At 44.9% G+C, this 20,809-nt stretch overlaps 1 protein-coding gene across 1 annotated transcript in view; it reads right to left on the reverse strand.

Moving 5' to 3' along the window:
- arid2 (AT-rich interactive domain 2) overlaps positions 1 to 20,809 on the reverse strand; it is a 43,878-nt gene that overhangs the window by 2,261 nt on the left and 20,808 nt on the right. Inside the window, exons 5-20 of the mRNA XM_030045749.1 lie at positions 19,380 to 19,598; positions 18,292 to 18,359; positions 17,726 to 17,795; positions 16,409 to 16,659; positions 14,796 to 14,892; positions 14,293 to 14,502; positions 12,870 to 13,034; positions 12,073 to 12,151; positions 11,604 to 11,738; positions 10,632 to 10,849; positions 7,557 to 10,015; positions 3,658 to 3,812; positions 2,715 to 2,853; positions 2,353 to 2,435; positions 1,467 to 1,590; positions 636 to 727 (exon numbers count right to left, since the gene is read on the reverse strand). Coding sequence (XP_029901609.1) covers positions 636 to 727; positions 1,467 to 1,590; positions 2,353 to 2,435; positions 2,715 to 2,853; positions 3,658 to 3,812; positions 7,557 to 10,015; positions 10,632 to 10,849; positions 11,604 to 11,738; positions 12,073 to 12,151; positions 12,870 to 13,034; positions 14,293 to 14,502; positions 14,796 to 14,892; positions 16,409 to 16,659; positions 17,726 to 17,795; positions 18,292 to 18,359; positions 19,380 to 19,598 — 4,564 coding nt within the window. The remainder of the gene's footprint in view (positions 1 to 635; positions 728 to 1,466; positions 1,591 to 2,352; positions 2,436 to 2,714; positions 2,854 to 3,657; positions 3,813 to 7,556; positions 10,016 to 10,631; positions 10,850 to 11,603; positions 11,739 to 12,072; positions 12,152 to 12,869; positions 13,035 to 14,292; positions 14,503 to 14,795; positions 14,893 to 16,408; positions 16,660 to 17,725; positions 17,796 to 18,291; positions 18,360 to 19,379; positions 19,599 to 20,809) is intronic.

The raw sequence follows: 20,809 nt of genomic DNA on the forward strand, positions 1-20,809 counted from the left end.
TCAACCAGTCTCGTGGCACGGCGGTGGTTTTGTGAGCTACTCCTGGCTGGCTGGCTGAATTTTTCTATCACTGGACATCAGATTTGCATGCTTCCCCGTTTTCGTATCCTTGTTATTTTGATTTATTAACTTCATTAACTTTACTCCAGCAAGTCAAAGCCTCCCAGTTGTCAACAGCTTTAATTTTACAGGTGACAGGAGTGAACATCTCAAAAAAAGACGCTGGGAGAACAGCTGCGTCCATCGATGGAGAGCAGAATTTAAACTCATTCTGCTTATTGTTGATTACTGCGACCAAATTAGTGTTTACAATCTACTCATCACAAAGTTATGTACTGCAAGGCAACACCACAAGCAGCATAAAACACACAAATAATTAAAATGGACCAATACAACCACGCTGTGTGCAGTGTGAACCCACAGGAAACATTTAAATATCACCCATAATATCAGCCAGTATACAGCCTAACCTAACTCTGAAAAGTGTCCCATCACCCAACATGAATTTATCTCCTGATGGAAAAATGAGGATAACATCACTTTGAATATCAGGAATAATCCTACAAAGCCTCCAAAAGCCACCTGCAGCTGGACAGAAACAGAAATGGGCTCAGATTCAAAGCGAGTGGACTTACTTGCGACCACAGTCCGAGTACTTGGCGATGTTCTTTAACGTTAAGGCAGCAGTTAGTCGTATGTGTTTGGTCATTGGTCCCTCTTTCTCATCCTGAGGGAGGAAAAAACAGGAAAATGAGGTTCATGGATTCAAAGTTTCCTGTATTTTTTTTTTTGGGTAGCTGTAATAGGTGAGAATGAATTTGTGTTATTTCAGTCCAGGTTCGGCTCCAGTGGGTGCTGCAGTTGAAAAATTTGGGATATTTATATCACGGTATACGCACAATTACGCTGTAACTTCAGGTGTAATTTCTGGGGCGGGCTCAACAAAAAGACTGGATATTTCATTTGCATTGCATTTAAATTTTTCAAACTGTGAGGGCAATTTTCCAGCAGCAGAGATGCCAACGCAGATAAATGAAGCAGCTCCTACACAGATTCAATTCCAAAATGCATTTCTTCTTTTAGATTTTAATGTTCATCATGATTTTCATACTGCCCTTTTAATTGATGGTTATTCTTATCTGCAACAAAAACCAGAATAACAAAGATGACAGGGGTCTAAAAATCTTACAACACTTGTAGTCAAGAAAATATTACATTATTATTCCTTAGATTTTGCAACTTTTTTGCACATTTTCCAACCTTATTACAGTCTGGAAATTGCTTGTCCAGAGCTGTGCAGCAGGCAGAAGTGAAGGAAACATTGGGATTTAAAAACTTTAATAGCAGCTTACGCCTACACCTCGGCCAGCCCGGTGCTTTGTGTTTTAAATCCCAGGAGTGTGTGTGTGTGTGTGTGTGTGTGTGGGGTCATGTCCTGTGGCGGCGGTCAGCCTGGCTGTACTCACAGTGAAGTCCCTGAAGACCAGGTTTCGAGAGCCTCTGCGTAGGGCCATGAGAGCTGCGCTCGGATGATTGACGATGGCTTTCTGTGCTCGCGGTGCCGGAGTGCTGCTCGCCGCTGGCGAAGTCCTTCACCGCAAGGAAACCCACAAAACAGGTCAGGACACTTTCTCTCAACATCACCAAGCGCTTAAGCATGCATATACATAACGTGTAATTAAGCTTAATGACCAAAAATTCTGATGGATTTTGCTTCAAAAGTAAAAGGGCATCTGGGAGCTCGCTGGCTTTTAAGAGGAAGAAGCCGGACTGACAGAGAAATCTCCAGGTGCTCTGCTGGTTCAAGATTATTATTAATATTATTTTTTTTACACTCTGAGGTGTGCACACGTTAACACTGGAAACTGTAATGTGAATTTGCTGCAGTTTCAAAGCTCCTAAACAGAAAAAAATCATCCCTCCTTTTTGGAGATTTTATTCTAAAAGTTTATTGAAATCACAAAGGAGGACAGGTACGGCCAGCCAATCAGAGCAGAGCCTCTTTCTGCTCACGTACCAAAACGGCTTTACAGGACCGGAGGCTTGGCATCATAAATTAAATATGTTTCTTGTTTTTTTTTCAGTAAAAACAAAGAAATATTGTTTGTAAATGCACAAGGGGACAAAATGTGGTATTTCAGAGAGAAATCAGAAAAAGTGTAACATTTTGTTCCAAGGAGCAAAATGTATGACTGAAAGCATGTTTGTTAAAATGTATTCTGACAGGACGTGCTGTTTCAGAGAGTGACCACAACCTCCTTCAAAACAAGACTAACAACACTAAACCTGCATGCTAAACACTTAAACACTAAAAATAATCTAAGACTAATGAGGACAGAGTGCTTTACGTACTGGGAAGCATTCTGATTGGGGCTTTGCGCCTGCTCCTCTAGTTTCAGTCCCGCCAGCAAGGCGTCTCGAGAACAGTGCTTATCCTGCAAAACACAGAAAAAACAGCCTCCAGATTAATTTTTCCTTCTCCTATTTGACATTTTCTTGTGGTTACAGTTTTCTTATGTTGGTCCCTCTGTTTACAATAAACACTGTAATTAAAATTTTAAAAAAGTCACATGAAACCAGGGAAGGGTAAATGAGCAAGAATGCCACTTCAGATGGTGACAACCATATTTAAATTGTTTTGCTTAATATTTCAACTACAATATAAATTGCATTACATTGTACAGTGACATTATTCTTAATTTTGAGGAACTCGCCTGTAGATGGGTGATGAAGGACAGTCTCTGCCGGGGAAAAGGTTCACATCCCTCCCACTGACACTGGCCTCCATACATGTCTTTCCCGCCGTGCAGCGTTGCTGCGTGGTAAAACACCTGAGACGGCGTTTCAAACCACCTGGAGGGGCAGGACACACAAATCAGAAGGTCAACACACACACACACACACACACCTCGGCACAGAAACAAGCAGCAGCCGGACACTCTGCCCCGTCTAAGATAAACTGTGTCATATTCAGGTGGGGAAAAAAACAGATATTCATGCAGTTTTATCTGCTTCACCTGAATATGGCCAAGCTTTTCCTTCGAACATGTAGCAGGCTATCTGCAGGTTTCAAAAAGACAAAGCTAAAGGATTTTATGACCTTTTGCTGCCTGCGACTGAACAGGATCTGGCAGCACGATGAAATAGACAATGGGAAATTAACTATTTAGGATTATGAAGCCCATTTATGTTCACAAAAACACATACAGAAGAATCATTCACAACATAAAACCAGCAGGACAGATCAAACCCTGACCCATCAGGATATCAGTTTGGGAGAGAAACAGTTTTATTTGGAGGGATGAGAGAAGATGTTTTAACATTTGTGAAGGTTTTACTGGTTGAAATTTTAATTTACACCCACTGGTGCAGGATGATGTCACTATTCAAGCTACTGAGTTTTACAGGAAGCAGAAGTCATGACACTGAAGCACATGACAATCTGTCACCTTTGTCTCAAAAAATAACTTAAACAGGAAAACCCTAGTGTCATTCAAAGAAACAACTGCATGGTGAAAGGTCAGTAACAGCCTTTAGGCATTTTAACACTTTTTCAGGTGTTAAATTTAGATAATTTAAGACTTCAGTGTGCAGATAAAGCCTGTGTAAGGCTTTCATTCCCACAAAGTTGTGAGCGCAGCGAGCAGTCAGACCTACCGTTTACAGGACTGCCACAGACACTTGAAGTTCTGCCCTGCTTTCCTGGTTTGCTCCGGCGGCGCTGTGGGGGTTTGCTGCGCAGGGAGGTGAGGGCTCGGGCTGCCCATCGCTGCAGGCTGGGACAGCGGGGGCGGGGAGGGGGTCACGGTCGGCTGTGGGACAGACAAGTTCAGAAATGTTCAGCTGAAACGTCTCGATGTGATGCTGAGAAGATATCCATCGTTTATGATGGCTGACGGCAGTAAGCGTCGATTTTTAAAAAGGTGGCTGGCATAAGAGTGAAGCTCAGAATATGTCACCATTTTGGTTACTAGTCAAGAGCTCCTGTTTGTAAAATAAAATACATTTTAGTCAGAAAATACTGGCTGCATTTCAGGTACAACACTACAAAACAGTAATTCTGGTGCAAAAAAAATTGTCTCAAGGGATTCAAGATCCTTCTACAATATTACTAAACCGCTCTGGTGAAGAAACTACTTGCGACAAATGGCGAGACTTAATGACCATGATTTCTGGATCAACAGGAAGAACAAGCTCTCACAGCTCAGACTTGGAAGTGTTCAGTGGTTTAACTTGTTGGCAATCACAAGGCCAACTGTTGCGGCGGTTGATATGAGGGTTTTTTTTGTTTTTTTTTTATAAAGTGAAATTATTTTGTTCTGCAAACACTGAGCAGCACGGGAACTCGACGTCAGCACATTTGCTGACATGTTTTGCCACCTGTGACTCTTCCGCAGCAAGTGATGGGCTACGAGGAGAAATTCAGAGTCCTGTTCGTAAGAGCGGCTGAGGTGAACGCCTTTTGACTGGAGCGCAAATATCTGACTGACAGATCAAAGTTACGTGATTGGTCGACCAAAGACATCAAGTCAGATAAGATCCTGAGACGTTTGACTTGTTCAGTAACAAAGATTTATAGCCCAATTTTGCAACAATATAGAGGTGTGTGTGTGTGTGTGTGTGTGTGTGCTGCAGCACGTGTCCATAAATATTTCACAAGTGAGTTTTGTTTGTGTGCTTGCACTGGGCGGGACGTGTGTGCGTGTGCACGTGTTTATGTGTAAGATACAGGTTGTACTAAAAAAAAAAAAAAAAAAAAAAAAATTCTACAGGTAACCTTGCTTTCGATTTTTTTTTTTTTTTTTTACTCGTGTTGGATGTTTTATACGTCTAGTAAGATTCCACTGCATAATTAAAGAGCTGAGTTGAGCCATAACATGCAGTGAAAAAGTGCATAAAAAATATTTAAAAAAATAAATAAATAAATCAGTGCTATTAACCTGGATACATAATCAAGGTCTGAAAACTGCTGTCTAGTACAGCCGCTGTTCATGGAAGCGAGGTCAAAAACGGTTGATTTTTAACGGTATTCGCGGTCCAGCCATGTTCTGGGTTTTGACCTCGTCTTGTTTTCCATCTGGCAGCCGGTTGTCAAGACAGAATCCAACACAATGTGACCGTGGCGTCGGGATCGCCTTGTCGGCTGAGAAGTAACCTGAGCCCCTCTCGTGGCTGAGGCTGTTCTCTCGGCCGTTTTGCTGTTGGAGGTGGGTATCAGCGAGAACCACATGGTCTTAACTGGCCTCACCTTCTTAACCTCCAAATTAGGGGTGGGCGATAAGCTGACTAAATTGATTTAACAAGTTTATGTTTTTAACTGATGCAAAAAAACGAGCGAATAGGCAAATCGAGAACAGCAGCTGTTGAACGTTCTTGTCAAGTAAGCCCTAATTCACTCTTGCCCCGAAAATCCTCAAGTCCTGCGATCACGCCCATGAAGATTCCCATCAGTTGGTAATAGTGGTTGGTGAAAAAACAAGAAAAATCTAGATTAAAATTCTGAATAAAAGTATATATATATAATTTTTGGCCATATCGCACAGCACTACTCCAAATGTAGTCGTCGGATCTGTGCCAACCCAAACCCAAACCTCTTCCACATCTGCCTCTCAGTCCTTGCACGACTTATTAAATCAGTCTGGGTCTTCTCCTCTTTTCAGCCATGGCTACTTGGTCAAAAATGAAGGACTGTGATGCACCGATTCCTTGCAGCACAGAGGAAGAAGCAGTTTGACTTGGACGTTACAGTCAGAACGGCAGTAGGTGAGAGGCGGCTGGTTAATGCGGTTATCATGTGGTTCCATTAGACCAGACACCTTCAGATGATAAACAGGAAGTTCTCAAGTCCCAGACACCACCAACCTGACCCTCTTCTGAACCCACGCTAAACCGTCATCCACTCGTCCCTCAAGGCAATAAATCTGTTGATCCTGTTGATTTACAGAAACAAGGGTCTGACATTTCCACCGCCAAACGCCACCAGAATTTATCTGTGGGAAAGAAAATGAATAAAAACAAAGGGCGCGGCACCCGACTCTTTACACAAAATAGCGCTGACACCAAGTTTACCTCTTTACCTCTTATTATGGCTGTTTATATTTTTCTTGGCAGGTATATTTTTTTAGTTTATCTGCCTGTTTCGGGTGGAAACTTAATTTCAGAGATCACATAACCCTCACTCACACTGAACGTCTCAAACTCTGCTAATGAACTCTGGCCATTTGACTATAGCAATCAGTTTTCCAAAGGCAAACAGACTGGAAGTAAAACTGGTCATGGTGTGACTTAGCAAGTGAACAGACCAACTGAGTGGATTCAGCACAGTACAAGCAGCTGGATGTTTCCAACCTGCCCCCTCATTTTCTTCTACACAACCAAAGAAAACATACAGATAATAGCTTTCAGCGGACTTTACTCCTGTGCAAGTACAGTGCCAAGACTGAGTGAAATGAAGTGTAGAGGGCAGCGAGGCACGCAAGCCCAACAAGCATTCAAAGAGCGGCAGATATTGATTTATGATCTCTGTGTTACACATATCCCTGCAAAATCTGAGCGTTGAACAGAAGCTAAGGAACAAATAAGATTTGAAAAGCGATGAGATCAAGCGAGGGACGAGGAGCACATCAGGACACATCAGGAAATGTCCTCGGTAATAATATGAGGCCAATATGAGGAGCTACAGCGATGATGCTGGAAATCAGAGAACTGTGTCTTGGATTTCTGTCTCTTGCGACATACAGTAATGTTGGACCGCTCTGATAGAAAGACATGGTTTATATCTTGTCTTCTTTCAAGTGAATGAACTGATCAGAACTCAGTTAATAGCCAAGAGCTTGAGGAGTAGTGTTGTGCAGCAAATTAGTAGCACTGATATAAACCTACTTTTGAAATTAACAATTCCAAAAGCTGGAACACTGTTAAATACTGACCCTTTGAAACCAGGTTTAAAATAAATCCCTCACACTGTAGATTGTGGTCTCACTCACACACAGACAAGACGATCTGACTACAAGACCCCTGCTAATTGGACAACAAATGATGTTCAAACAACCATATTAAACAATGGGCAGAGCAAACTGTAAAAAAAACTGTGCTACAAAGCCATCGAGTACATCCACGGTATAAGAGCCATCTAACTACACACTTACTGAAATGTATTTTTAGGTTTGTTTTAGATAGTCCAACAAGACCTTTGTCTTTTAAAGACTATTTGTTGATTTTATGTTAAAGGTTTTTTTTCCCAACTAAGAAAATTGGAAAACTGGAAAGTAACTTTTTTTCTCGCTGATGTACTAAAAAAGAACCCAAAACAGTGACCCAAAAACCGCAGTACAAAACCAAACCATGGGTTTAATTAATACATAAACAAAATAAATAAATAAATAAAATCCTGTGAGTTGAGAGCAGACAGGAAAAAACCTTACCAGCTACAGACAAAATTACACCATTTACTAGTGAAAGTGCAAAGGTTATGTGTGTGTGAGATTTTGTGGGTAAACATGACGTCAGGTCACACACCATGAAGACACTGTGGGTTAAACCCTCCTGTGACTCACCGTAGAGCCAGCTGCCTGCGTGGGGGAGCAGTTCCTCTGCTGAGTGGCGTTCTCTATTGCTACTTTGGCTACTGTGCTTGGGTCTGTTCCTGCTGGCACTGCCACCATGGTGGCACTGCTGCCGGCGTTATTGGGGTCACTGATGGTGATGATCCGCACTCCAACTTTACTAGGGATCCCCGAGGCCGCCACCGATGTAGTACGGTCCTCGCTCTCGGCCGGCCTCTTGAGGCCTCGTGCCTCAGGGGCTACCCCGTTGGCCGGAGCGGCAACAGGACTCTGCGAGGTAACAGTGACAGAGGAGGGGAGGGGGGCGTTGGGGAGCAGTTGCTGTCTTAGCACAGGCACGGCGTGGCCAGGCCCCAAAGGTCCGTTGGTTAACTCCGAGGGTGGCCTAGCGCCTGCCACCTGGGGTCCGTTGGCCAGGCGCTCCGCCTGCTGGGCTTTGGCAGTGTCCTGCTGAGGGGGAGGAGGGCTGGGGAGAGGGGGGTCCGAGCCATGGCTCTTCTCAGTGGGGCCCACCTCCCCATTCCCCAAGTACTGTTTGGAAGCAATGTGATTTGGAATGTTTTTGTTAAAGTTGCCACCACTGTCACCCCGCTCAAAGTCACACACCCCATTGACCAGAGTCTTTTTGGGGTCGGGGTTGCCCTCCAGCGGGGCGTTCAGGCCAGGGGAGAGGGCCTGCTTCCCGTTAGCAGGGTGACCCTCAGCGGCCGGGCCATTGAGTGCCCCCTGGCTGTTCCCTGAGTGGTATGGAGGTAGATTTGACTCCATGCACTTCCTCCCATTTAGCAGCTTGGCCCCTGCCGCCACGTCACCGTTACTGGTTTTGCCGTTCGAGGAGCCTCCTTCTGCCAGTGAGGAGTTCTCCATCACCTCGATTTTCCTCTCGTGGATGTGCAGCCCCGTGGCATCCTTGGCCTCCTCCTCCTTCTGACAGATGATCTTGTCTCCTCTGAGGGGAGCCGGCGGTGGTGGTGGCGGTGGTGGTGGCGGCGGGGCTGCTGGGCCGTGATGAGGTGCTGTCCCAGTAGGGAACGGAGGCGGGGGGACGCCCGGGGCCACGGCGCCCTGGCTCACAGCAGCAGCAGCGGCAGAGGAGGTGAAGCCGGTGTTGGGCACCACAGTGAAGGTGACTTGCCCGCCAGCAGCAGGGCCCTGGATGATGGTAGCTGCCCCTGGGCTACTGGCGGAGATAAGCTGGCCCGGCAGTAGCTGCACCGTCTGCAGGGCGGGGCCGCCCGGGGCCTGGAGCTGGCCTGGCAGCAGCTGGACGTTGAGCTGCTGTGGCTGAGGAGACGGGCCCTGCGCACTGTAGCCCGCCTGGTAGATGACCTGCGGACTCGGGGAGAGCGTGCTGCTGTTAGGAGGAGGCACCTGTGGAGCGGGAAGGATCAGCTTGCCCCCCGGTGTGGTTGGCCCTCGCTTTGGAAGCAGTAGCTGTTTGATCAAGCTGGACTCAGTGGAGGTAGGCTGAGAAGGAGGAGGCTGGGAAATGATTTGGAGTTGCTGTGGCGGTGGCGGCGGCAACTGTTGATGCTGTGGTTGATGCTGCGGTTGATGCTGCTGTGGCTGCGGTCGCTTCACGGACAGCACCTGGGCATTGGAGTGAGATGGGACGTTGGCGGCAGGGGGAGGGCAGGGGCTGGAAGTGGCCGCAGGCTGCCCCGCTATCTGAATAGTCTGGGCACCAGGCATGGTGGAGGGGTTGGCAAGAACAATCTGGTGTATGGCCGGGGTGTAGGCGGGGCTCTGCTGAGGGTTGGGGCTGACTATCACCACACTCTGCTGCTGCGGCTGCGGCTGCTGGCTAGGAGTGGCAATCGTGGTTGCTGGTCCGCCAGCTGGGGCTGGCGCCGGTTTTGGGGCAATATTCTGGAAGGTGACCCGTGAGCCCTGAGCATTGGGCACACCAGCGATAGTGAACACCTGCCCGCCCCCCACCTGGAAGTTCTGGATGGAGGAGGAGGGAGCTGACACAGACGCCCCAGCCACACAGTGAGGCTCCTGCTGCGGAGCTCCACCCTGAGGCCCAGACAGGGGAGGGGTCTGGGGCAGGGGCGGTCGCACACCCTGCACCCTGGCGGTGAGGATGTGTCCCTGCGGTACCTGCTGAAACAGTGTGACGGGGGTCCCTGTGGGGAGCATGGGGGAGTGTTGCTGCTGTTGCTGGGCAGGAGTCGGAGCGGGGAGATTCTGTGGGCTGTGGTTCTGCATCGCCGGCGCCGACGTGGGGATCTGGACCACTGGGCCAGGCCGGACCTGCTGCTGCTGCTGCTGCTGGGCTGCTGCAAGGGGATTCGGAGGCACCGGATGCCGGGGGACAGCTGGATGGGCCACGTGGGGAGGTTCCTGTGCGGTGAAGGCCATGGGTGGGGCGGCACCGCCAGTGCCAATGCTGGGGGCCGGGGCTCGGACAAACTGGGGTCCCAGACCAGGATGACCGGGAGCTAAACCTGGTCATACAAATACATACAAACACACACAGATGTTAGGGTCCAATGGCCGCAGTCGGTCCAGTTTATAAGCAGGTTATTGGTTTGGTAAAACAGGAAATTACATTTTTGTCACCTAAAGCTGGCACCGCTGTGCTTCTCCAACCTGGGTGCCAAGTCGGTGGTCACTTTGGCCAGTGTGATTACTATTAATTACTCTGGCATATTGTGACCATAGCCTCATTAATGTTCTATTTTTATTTTAATTTGCATATACATCTTATTACAAAATTTCACAAACTTTTGAGGTTAAATCACAAGTTTAAATAATGCCTATACTCTGGGATTTTAAAACTGTAGAAACAAAACATAACAACTGACATGATTTGCCATGCTATGACTCTGGCAGTGGAAATGATCATCTCACTAAGTCAACTGACTAGGAACTGAACCCTGGAGCAACAGCATTACTTGAGGGCAGCTTTGAGATGCCAACAAAACCAGCATCACCTTGTCATCTGAACATTTCCTTAACAAACCAGACAAATGAAAGACACAGGAGTAAACTGAAAATATTTAACAATCCAGTCAATGCAGTCCAGAGAGGCAGTCTGAGGCGGTGGTAAGTGCTGCATACCTGGAGGCAGGGCCTGAGGGTCTGTAGCAGCCTCGGTTCGGGCTGCCAGTGGTGGAGGAGGTGCTGCCGGGCTCTGCTGCTGCTGCTGAGGCTGCTGGTAGTACAGCTGGATGGGCAGGGGGATTGCCCTCCGCCTCAGCCCCATCAGGAGGATATGAACCTGGCCGTTGGACTTAGCCTCGTCCTGCCGCCGCATCGTGTGGTTGGGGAACACGGTGCTGTTGGTGAGCGTTGCATGAAGAGAGGGAAGTCAGACGGACAGAGTGAAACTCATTGATCTGATATTTTATGAAGAACAGCAGTGTAACTGATCTGAACGTTTTACTGGTCCCGTTTAAAGTTTAATCTGACATTTTCATACAAATAAATCTGTCTTACTACTCTACCACTGCTTGACACAACAGTAATGCAGCTTGTAACCAGATAATGAAAAACCATCTGGTGTACAGGAAGTGATGTGTTTCAGTTTTATGTAAAGGGCAGGCCAGGATTGTAAATATCTCAAGTGTCAAGTGACAATGTCCATCAACACCATTTTGTACAACCTCCTTCAGCTGTTTCTACTCAGCCTATTCAGTCATTTCTCTTTCCTGGTGGATTTGATACACCAATTTTCTAGCAGATGCAGTGTCTGCATTGCTTGGAGCGCAGGTAACAAATGAAAAAGTAAAGCCCTTCCTCACACTTGCAGCATCTATAAAACTGAAACTGTTCTCCTTCCATATTTGCTAATATCTCATTCTGGACCTGGTGTTATTATTAAAACTCAGCACAACAGCTCTGCTTGGTCAAAACTACTCTAAATGCCTGAGAAGCCAAGCCAAGATAAATGACCATTTTATTGCCTGTCCCTACTTCAGAGGTGGACTGAGTGTAATTTCCTAGCAGTGATAGTTGGATTTTTTTTTAGATACACCATTGTAAGCAGATTAAAAAAAAACATGTGATTGTGAGGTAGGACTCAGGACTGACCGGAGACATTTGAGGAAGCCAGTGGAGTTCAGGATGTTGCTTCGTCCCATTTTGCTGCACGTGGCCAAGTACTCAGAGTACATTTCTGATCGGGACACCGACCCCTCGGGATAAACCTCAAAGTGCGCGTTTAGCCTGTCGGACAAACAAAACCACAGAGAAAGGGAATATTATGCATGTAAGAAAGCCAGGTTCTTTTTATACTTGATGTATTGCTGAATATGGAGGAAACCAACAGATCTTAAGCACACCACTTTCTTCTTCAGTCTTGACAAAAACTACGGAGAAAAGAGGAATGTCAATTTTACGATCGGGAATCACACTGCAAAGAGCAGATTTCAGTCTAGGGCAAACTGGGAAGTTTTAAAGGCGTGTCAAAGAAAGACAGAAAGAAACGGAGGGACGAACGTAAGGAAGAAAAGAAAGCAAGGCAGAGAAGAAGTAACATTTAAGTATGTGACCGCCTTACCACTGCAGTACAAACTTCTCCCCATCCAGCTCAACGATACCAGGTGGTGGAGGAGTGGACTGAACGGGGACCCTCGTTACTGGAGAGACAATTAAGAAAAAGAAAAAAAAACAAACAGATAAAGCTCATGTATCATTTCTATAATGCTGAAAGATGTGTGCAGTGAATAACAGTGGAAAAGCTTTACACCTATTGACTCCAAGCCTATGTCTGAGACATTTCTCAGTTTGTCCACTAGATGTCAGCAGACTAATTACTTTGGGTCAGGAGGTCTGTGCAGCACATTAGGCAGAGCACAGCACTGATAGTGCCAGGGTTTGGGGTTTGATTCCCACTGTTCTCGCCTGATCCAGGCACTAGTTTTCCTGTGAGACACGGATTAAGTTTACTTCTACCTGCTTTGCCAGTTATTCTCTTGTCTTTTTTTCCACTAAAATGGAACATGATCATGACCAGTGGCAGTTGACAATTTATTGAAGTAAGTCACTAAAGTGTGTCTGATTACCCAGAGGCAGGGCTCGAAATGAACACACAAAACACCAAATGCTGCTAGAATTGGTCCTTGGCAAATAAATCAAACAGGGGACACAAGTAGCAAAATGCTGATCATGTCATGTATTTTGGACGTATTTAGCTGCAAATATTTTACATTCCTGTTCATTTTATTTAGTCAAGCGGGTGGCAGGGACTAGAATCCCTCATTTAGGAAGAAAAATGACGTCACACTTGACTGGTCAATCCCCTCATCAATATCCCCTTGGTAGTGTTTGTGTTGTGTTGTGTGACGGGTCACTCACCGGGAACCGGCGCGCCCTGCATGGCTGCAGGCACCTGCTCTACCAGCTGCGGCCGAACCTCGGCCACCTGGTTGGCACTGGCCTGGTGCTCGATCAACCGCACCGCTGTGAGGGCGTCCGGCCCGAATGTGTGCAGGTCCACCGATACTAACCGCACCAACAGGTCTGTGACCAGGAACAGAGTGGGGGAGAAACAAGGAACAGACAAAAACATGCACAAAGGTCAGTATGGAAGTCGAGGCACATAACCACGCAGCAGCTGTACTTCACTTTTTACATTTTGTAGATGATGATTCTCCTCAACTCATTTCTTTTTGAAGATTTTTTTGTTCCTCTCATACATGACCCCTGATCACAAGAATATTAGCAGAGCGTGGTGGCTCTGACCTTTGACCTCCTGACTACCTGCTGTGTGTCTTGTTGGTGATTTAAGGACTGAAGTTTATTTACTGTGCAACTCAACTGTCACTCGGAACAGAACATGACGTTCTAGAGCGGAACAGTATGGTAAGAAAAAAAAAACAATTATTTTGACAGGTACTGCAGTTGTGATATGACTCACTATTTTAGTGTGAATGATTATTTTTGCATCATAAATTTCACTTTTACTGAAAAATTATTACAATTTTGCCAGAATCTGTACCAAACAAACATGTTCTCTTACTTCTGGAGAATATGATCTGTTTTATAACAATGTTATTGTATCTTTAAATGGGATAATTGTGGGCAGATTCACACCAAGCAGGTATGGAGTGGTTTATATGAACTCAGGAGTGTTTACTCTGTTGGTTAGATGCCAACACAACTCGGGTGGCACCATATAATCGTGCCGAGCTGCCTGAAAATGCGAGTCTCAGTTCTCTTCCTTGGGAACAAGAACGTAATCTGAACCAACTACGGGAAACAACCCCAAAATGCAAGGGATTGTGGGTATAAGCAAACAGTTGTTGACACCCGATAGCCAGCAGTTACTCATGCACAGAGAGCACGGAATAACAAAATAAAAGTCTGGACTGATGCTCACGCTCAGCTTTTCCTTCATGTGTTCTGAAGTGGTTTGAACACCGGAGAAGGTCAATTACAGCAGAAAGTGCAGATGAGTCCACCGTGCTGAGCTAAGGTTACAGCGAATGGGATCAGATTTTCTTTCACTCCCCACTGCCAACAAAATCTGACCTGGCAGGGTGACAACTGTCCAGTAAACGAACCACTTCTGAGCCCATGTGACTTTTGTTTACAAGCCCTACAAGTTCCTCTGTAACTGGGCGCCGTGAACTTGAATGAACCGACAGCAAAAAGGTAGCTCAGCACACTTTTCCTTTTGGTTTGGACTAAAAAAAAAAAAAAAAAAACTGTAGGTGTGATCGCATGCTGAGAGGTTCACTTCAATATCTAAAATACAAAATGTAAATACGATGCCCACCTATGCTGTGGTCGACAGAGGCTATCTTGCTGCAGGGAACCTCCCCCAGCTGGGCCAGCAGGTACAGCACCTCCAGCGAGGCCATGAGGAGCATGAGGTCCGGCAGGGTGAGGAGCGCTATCACCTCCCTGTACGACTCCTGGTCCACGTACTCGCAGATCAGCACGCCGTTGTCCTCTGCCTTGCTGAGATTGCCCAAGATCTCCATGGCTGGATGGAGGACAACAGAGACAGATGCAAACTAAATTTAGACACTTCACTTACTGGCACGTTTCCTGCGCACTTTATCGATGGTCGTTTTGGATGAACGAACTCGGGAGGCATTTCTGCTCGAGGTGTGCAAATAAAAATCTAACCAACCACATAATTGATCAAAAGGAACAAACTGCAGACGGTGTTGATCACACAGATGCAAGAGCTCCCCTGAGCCACATCTGACTTTAGCGAACGAGTCAAGGAGGTTCAGTCACTTGTAACGGCTGAACAGGAGCCAGCCGACTCACCTCTCATTTTGAGGAACCTGTCCCTGGCCATCAAGCATTTGGTGATAGTGTGAAACATCAGATGGGTTGTACGAAAGTCGACGGGGTCCAGCTGGAGCTGCAAGAGATCAGACATGTTTTTTTATTTGGTGAGCTCGCTATTGTCATACAGCATCCTAAGATGAATTTAAATAAACTAATATCAACATGCCATAACCAGGTTTATTCATACTGGGATTTTTTTTATTTAAAAATGAAAACCAGAGAGGACAGACTATTTGTTATTTATCAAGAGACTGCAGTTAGGAACTAGAGGAGACAGGCTTTTTACACACTTTTTACTTATCATATCTTACTATGAGGTGATTCCACATTATATTCACTTGATTAATAACTGCAGCGAACAAAAGCACAACAGAAAGCATGGGATCCTTTTAATGATGCTTCTTACGGTGAGAGCTTATTGCTCTGCTGACCACATACCACACTCACAAAGCTTCTCAAAGCAGGATTATGGGCTGCACGATTAATCATATATAATTGTACATTACTGATTCAGCGTTCACGATTAATTATTGCAGAATATTGGCATATCGATAAAGTCCATTAGATGGTTGAAAACAATGAGATAATGAAGTGAAAAGCCAAAACGTACAATAAAATAATTTTGTAATGACTAATTTATGGTCTGTTGTGAACATCTACCAAAATAAATAGAGGCACTGTTTTAGCTCTAGTCTGATTATTGATACAACTAATGTTAACAGATTGCACCGACACTGCAGGCAGTATAATGTCTGAATACAGTGTTAAGTGCCCGAACCCGACCATCCAATTAATGACATCAAAGGCTTAACTGATCCTATCAGGCCCTTATGCACACAGCTGCTAAAAATAGGAGCGCTGACGTAGGATCATGCACATGTATTTCATACCAATAAATCTGAGTTGAAAGTTAAATCGAGTCGGTGTGGCTTCTCTCTGACTTTACAAACAAATAACAGTTTATTAAACATTCACTGTTTCTAAATCCAACGCCGTCCAGATCTTCTGGATTCTGCTTCAATGTGATGTGCACTGACAGCAGCTGGGGAATATTATTTATGTACTCAAGGGCAAATCAACATGTGAGAATTATTCATCATTAGGGCTGGGGCGATATGCTTATCTCCCGATTTGATACTGTCACGATTCAGGGGTGCTGATTCAATATGTACTGCGATTTTATATTGCGATTATCCCTCGCCAAAATTTAGCTTAACGGACTTAAATAATGTCAGCTGATACATAGCTAACAATAGTAAGACAAGTCAGTTTACTGTGTCACAGCTCCATCTGGAAACAAATCTACCTCATCACGCTGTTCACTTTTACTGAGAAGGTTAGTAGATGGACACACTACAGGAAGCTGTTGCATGTTTCTCTCTTTGTAACTGAGCTAATATTATTATTATTATTATTGTGCTATTATTTGCATACAGCCAACTCTCCACTGGATCGCCATGATGGGACAAGTCATCATGGTTACCAGGAAGAGAAATTACCAATCGTCTGTCTCCACACACACTTTCCATACCCAGGAAAGAACACCAAGAGCAAGTGTCCCATCATGTCCACAGTAACACCAGACTGACCTCAGCAGCCACGTTGCCCAGCGTGTCGAGCCCCAGCTGTCGGAGGGAGATGAGGTTACAGTGGGCGCACAGCAACAGGAAGCGCAGGCACGTTCGGTTGGCCGCCAGCAGCTTGACGTTGGCCTCCTCGAAGGAGAGGTTTCGCAGGATGACGGCAACCTGCAGCACCCGCTGGCCCTCCATGTCGCTGATCCCCGGGTCCCGCGGCGGGTGAAAGAGGCTCTGCCAGCGCTCCTCACTCGACGTACCGTCTGCAGAGAGGAGGCGGCGGGACAGACCAGTCAGAGCCACAGGTCACGAGCTCCCAAACTGCTTCATGTCAGGGACCCCCCGCCCCCCTCCCCCGGGGCCCCTCTGATTTTTAGCATCCAAAATAATGAATACACATTTTTTTTTTAGAGAAATGTCTCAATAGCAGCTTTGGTTTTCAAATACTTAATTGTGATCCACCTGGGAGCATTTTACTGTGAACGAACCAGTAAAAAATGAGACATTTTTCCTGTTTGATAAGAACCACTAAACTAAAACTAAATAAAACGTATAAGTGTAAATATAAACATATATAACTTGCACTTGGTCTGAAAACAAATGGCAATCAGTGCACTTCTGATTAATATGATTTTGTTTACAGAACCAGGAAATGTGTTTTGAATGAAAACTCTCTTTCATAACAATAATAATCATGTAGGTAATTCATCATTAGGTGCAACAGAATTCAAAATTATATGTGTATCCTGAGGCACAATCCTCAAAACAAACCAGTAGTCTAAAAATATATATTCCCACATTACGGTCAGCAGGTGTGGGTGTCATCATCATCCTATATTTCTAAAATAAAAAATCCAGTCTATAAATGTGCTATCACGGTGTCAAATACCAACTTAAAGTTACCCAAACTGGTGCAGTGATTTGTGTTAGAAAATAAATCTAAGAGCAGGTGTCACTTTTCTTCAAATGCTGCTATACTCTCACCCTTTTTATCGTGCAGGACTTTCTTGTTTATCTCGTTTTGATTCATTTTTCAGTCTTTATTGTTCAAGCACTTTCTAAACTGAACGTGAAATACTCAATATGTGAGGGTTGAAGTGGGGACTTGTAACAACGAGGAGAAAAAAAACCAAAACAAATACAGAAAACATGCTTCACCCCAATCCGGAAAACTGAACAAAAATCACGGTAAACAATGAAGTCCGCACCCTCGAGCATGCCTCAGCATTTTGGGGTGTTAAAACACACACACACACACACACACACACAGTGAGAGTGTGTGTGCGGACTGGGTTGTTTTCAGTGACTTTCATCACCCAGCCTACTCACCGTGTGCTGGGCTGCTCTTGTCCCAGATCAGCTCCCTGACTTCGGCGTCCTCCACCACCTCCTTCCAGAACTGCAGGGAGACAGCAGCTGTTAATGTCGCGTTCACGGCACGGTCGGGGGAAAACTGGAAACTCTTCAGGGACTACGGCATTTATCCCAAACTCCTCAAACTCGTATCTCAGACGGGAAAATTTGAGCGGAGGGACTGGCCTTGAACCGGATAATCCGGCCTGATTCTCCCTCGCCGCCTTGCTGAAGTGTCCTTGAGCACGACACTGAATCCCTACCAGCTTTTAATCTGGACTTTGCTTTATCTTTTTAATTGAGTGAGTTGAAAGTGAATTTTTAAAACAATATTTCCTATCAGGTGTTGTTGGAATGCAATATGGACAGGAATGTATTCTGCCATATAGAGCGAAAGACACTCTCTCTTCATTAGACTAAACTTCAAAGTGAATTTAAATTCAAGTTTGAAAAAGAAAAGAAAAGAAAAGAAAAGGAACACAGCAGAAACGACTTGTAGACTGCTCGGCAGGTCAATCAAGAGAAGGTTTTTAGTACTTTACCCTGATAAAGTCCCGGGAGGTTTTCTCCTTCCAGTCCATCCCAAATACCCCGGAGAAGCTGCCTAGCGCTGCAAAGGCACAAAGGGACAGTTAGAGGGAGCATCCGAGTTTCTAACCAACACTCTTCTCTCTATTCCCTTGTTCCTCAACTCTTCAACCCCTAAAAATATATATCTATATCTTTAGGAGATGAAAAAAGATGATGCTGCAACAAAGATGCGAGAAAAAGAAGCTGCAAATTGGGAAAATATTTGGAGAGTTGTTTCCCTCTCAAATGCTCACTCTAGGGCGGCACAATTATGGATTAAAGTAATAATCCCAGCTGTGATAATCACAAGGATTAGCCTTGATGATATGAAAGTAGCATTTTTTTTTACTGCACTTTTAGTAGCATTACATCTTGAGCATGTTCACCTGCAGCAGACACCGACTGAAATGACATTTTTTCAGTGCGCCGATATTCACATATTCTGCCACTCATTAAATGTGAAAACTAAAATGGCAATATATGATAATGCATGTTAATTGCGCAGCCCTTCTCGTCTCACGCGGCTTCCTTGCTCTACGATTTAATCCACCCTGTAATTTTCACAGCTAAAACCTCACAACACATTAAAGCAGCTCCTACACAGATCCAATTTTAAAGTTCCATACTTCTTCCAGTTTCTATTTGAATATTTTGATGTTCAGTGTGATTTGCCGTGTTGTTGTGGCTCCCCTAGCTTTGTCATATCATGCTATACATTCTTTACAGCAATAAATATAAGAACATGTGAGATCACGAGGGTCTAAAGGCACAGGAAAAGAATGCAGTACATCTATTAGCACTGTAATATGTATTATTTTTTGTAGACATTTTTAAGCAATGCCTTAATTTATCAATCCCTGCAAATTACTGAATTCTTTTCCAGCACTTTCTCAGACTTTCCAGACCTGTGCAGGAATCATGTTTAGGTTTTTTTTTTTTTCAGGTTAGGTCTCTATCTCAATTTAACAGGTCAAGTGAAAAACCATTTAATAAAGTGACAAAGGTGAATCCTGCTGTTCAACATTCAAACGGGTGGGCGTGAGCGAGGCTGTGGACGTACAGTCGTCGAAGACGCCGGCGTGGGCCAGCAGCAACGTGACCAGCTTGGGGTCCTTGTCCAGCTGCATGGCGTGCTTGCTCTCGTTGGACAGCAGAGTGCAAACGTTGACGGCAAAGTCCACCTCGTTGGGTAGGCCCGACAGGAGAGACAGCACCAGTTTGTTGTAGTCGCACGGCGGAACGAAATCCGTGGACAGTCCATAGCTTTGGCGGAGATAGTCTGCAAACACAGAGAGAGACGGTCAGGGGTTCCTGTACAATTTATGTATATATATATTTTTTAAAGATTTTTTTGGCATTTCTGCTTTATCTGACAGTCACAGTAGAGATAGACAGGAAAGGCAGGGGAGAGAGAGGGGATGACATGCAGCAGAGGACCTGAGGTCGGATTTGAACCCCGCATGGTGCGCGCTCTTCACCAGTGAGCCACCGGGGCGCCCCACAATTTATGTATTTTAACAAGTCATTATAATTAAAAATAACTTTTGGCCTTGCCAGCCAATTACTCATGTCACAAAGTACACATATTTAACAGTGAATCTCCCCCCAAAAAAGTACAGAATTTCCAACGAATCCCAAAAAGAAGCTGGTAAACTACAAAAATGTATTGTCTAGGAGTCATTTTTAGCATCTGAAATAATCAATACACATTCATCAGAGAAATGTCACCAGCTTTGGTTTTCAAATACTCAGTTGTCAGTGGCCTGGGAGCCTTTTACCATGAACAAACCAGTAAAAATGAGACACATTTTCTGTTTGGTAAGAACCAAATATATTCTTCCATCCAAATAAAAAAAATAAATCAAAAATGTTTTGATAAAAAAAAAAAAAAAGGTTGCTTATGCAGTGATCTAGTTATTAACTACTGCACTGTTTGAGAGGTTGCATGGAGGGTAAATATAAACCTGCATAACTTGCACATGGTCTGAAAATAAACTGAGATCAGCACACCCCTGATTAATTTTGTTTACAGAGCCGGGGAATATGTTTTGATTCAAAACTCGCTCCTTCATAACGGTAATCATAATCAAGTTGGTAATACATCATTAGGTGCAACAGAATTCAAAATTACATGTGTATCTTGAGGCACAATCCTCAAAACAAATCAATGTTTTCTAAAAATATATATTCCTACGTTATGGGAGGGAGGTGCAGGTGTCATCCTTCTCCTATATTTCTATAATAAACAATCCAGTCTGTGAACCTGCTATTATGTTGTCAAACACAAACATAAAGTTACCTAAACTTGTTAGTTTTATCCTAAAATTTCCCAGGAATCCCCCACACCGCCTGCCAAAGCCCTGAACATGAAATTGAGCAGACATGACAGAGGGGTTTAGATTTCACCTCGACAACTCTGCTGGTCCAGAATATGAGCGTTTATCGGTGCAGTGTTTTTGTTGGGACATGAGAGATAAATCTCAAAGCTGC

This window comes from Myripristis murdjan, chromosome 23 (genome assembly GCF_902150065.1).
Source record: "Myripristis murdjan chromosome 23, fMyrMur1.1, whole genome shotgun sequence".
Taxonomy (NCBI): Eukaryota; Metazoa; Chordata; class Actinopteri; order Holocentriformes; family Holocentridae; genus Myripristis; species Myripristis murdjan.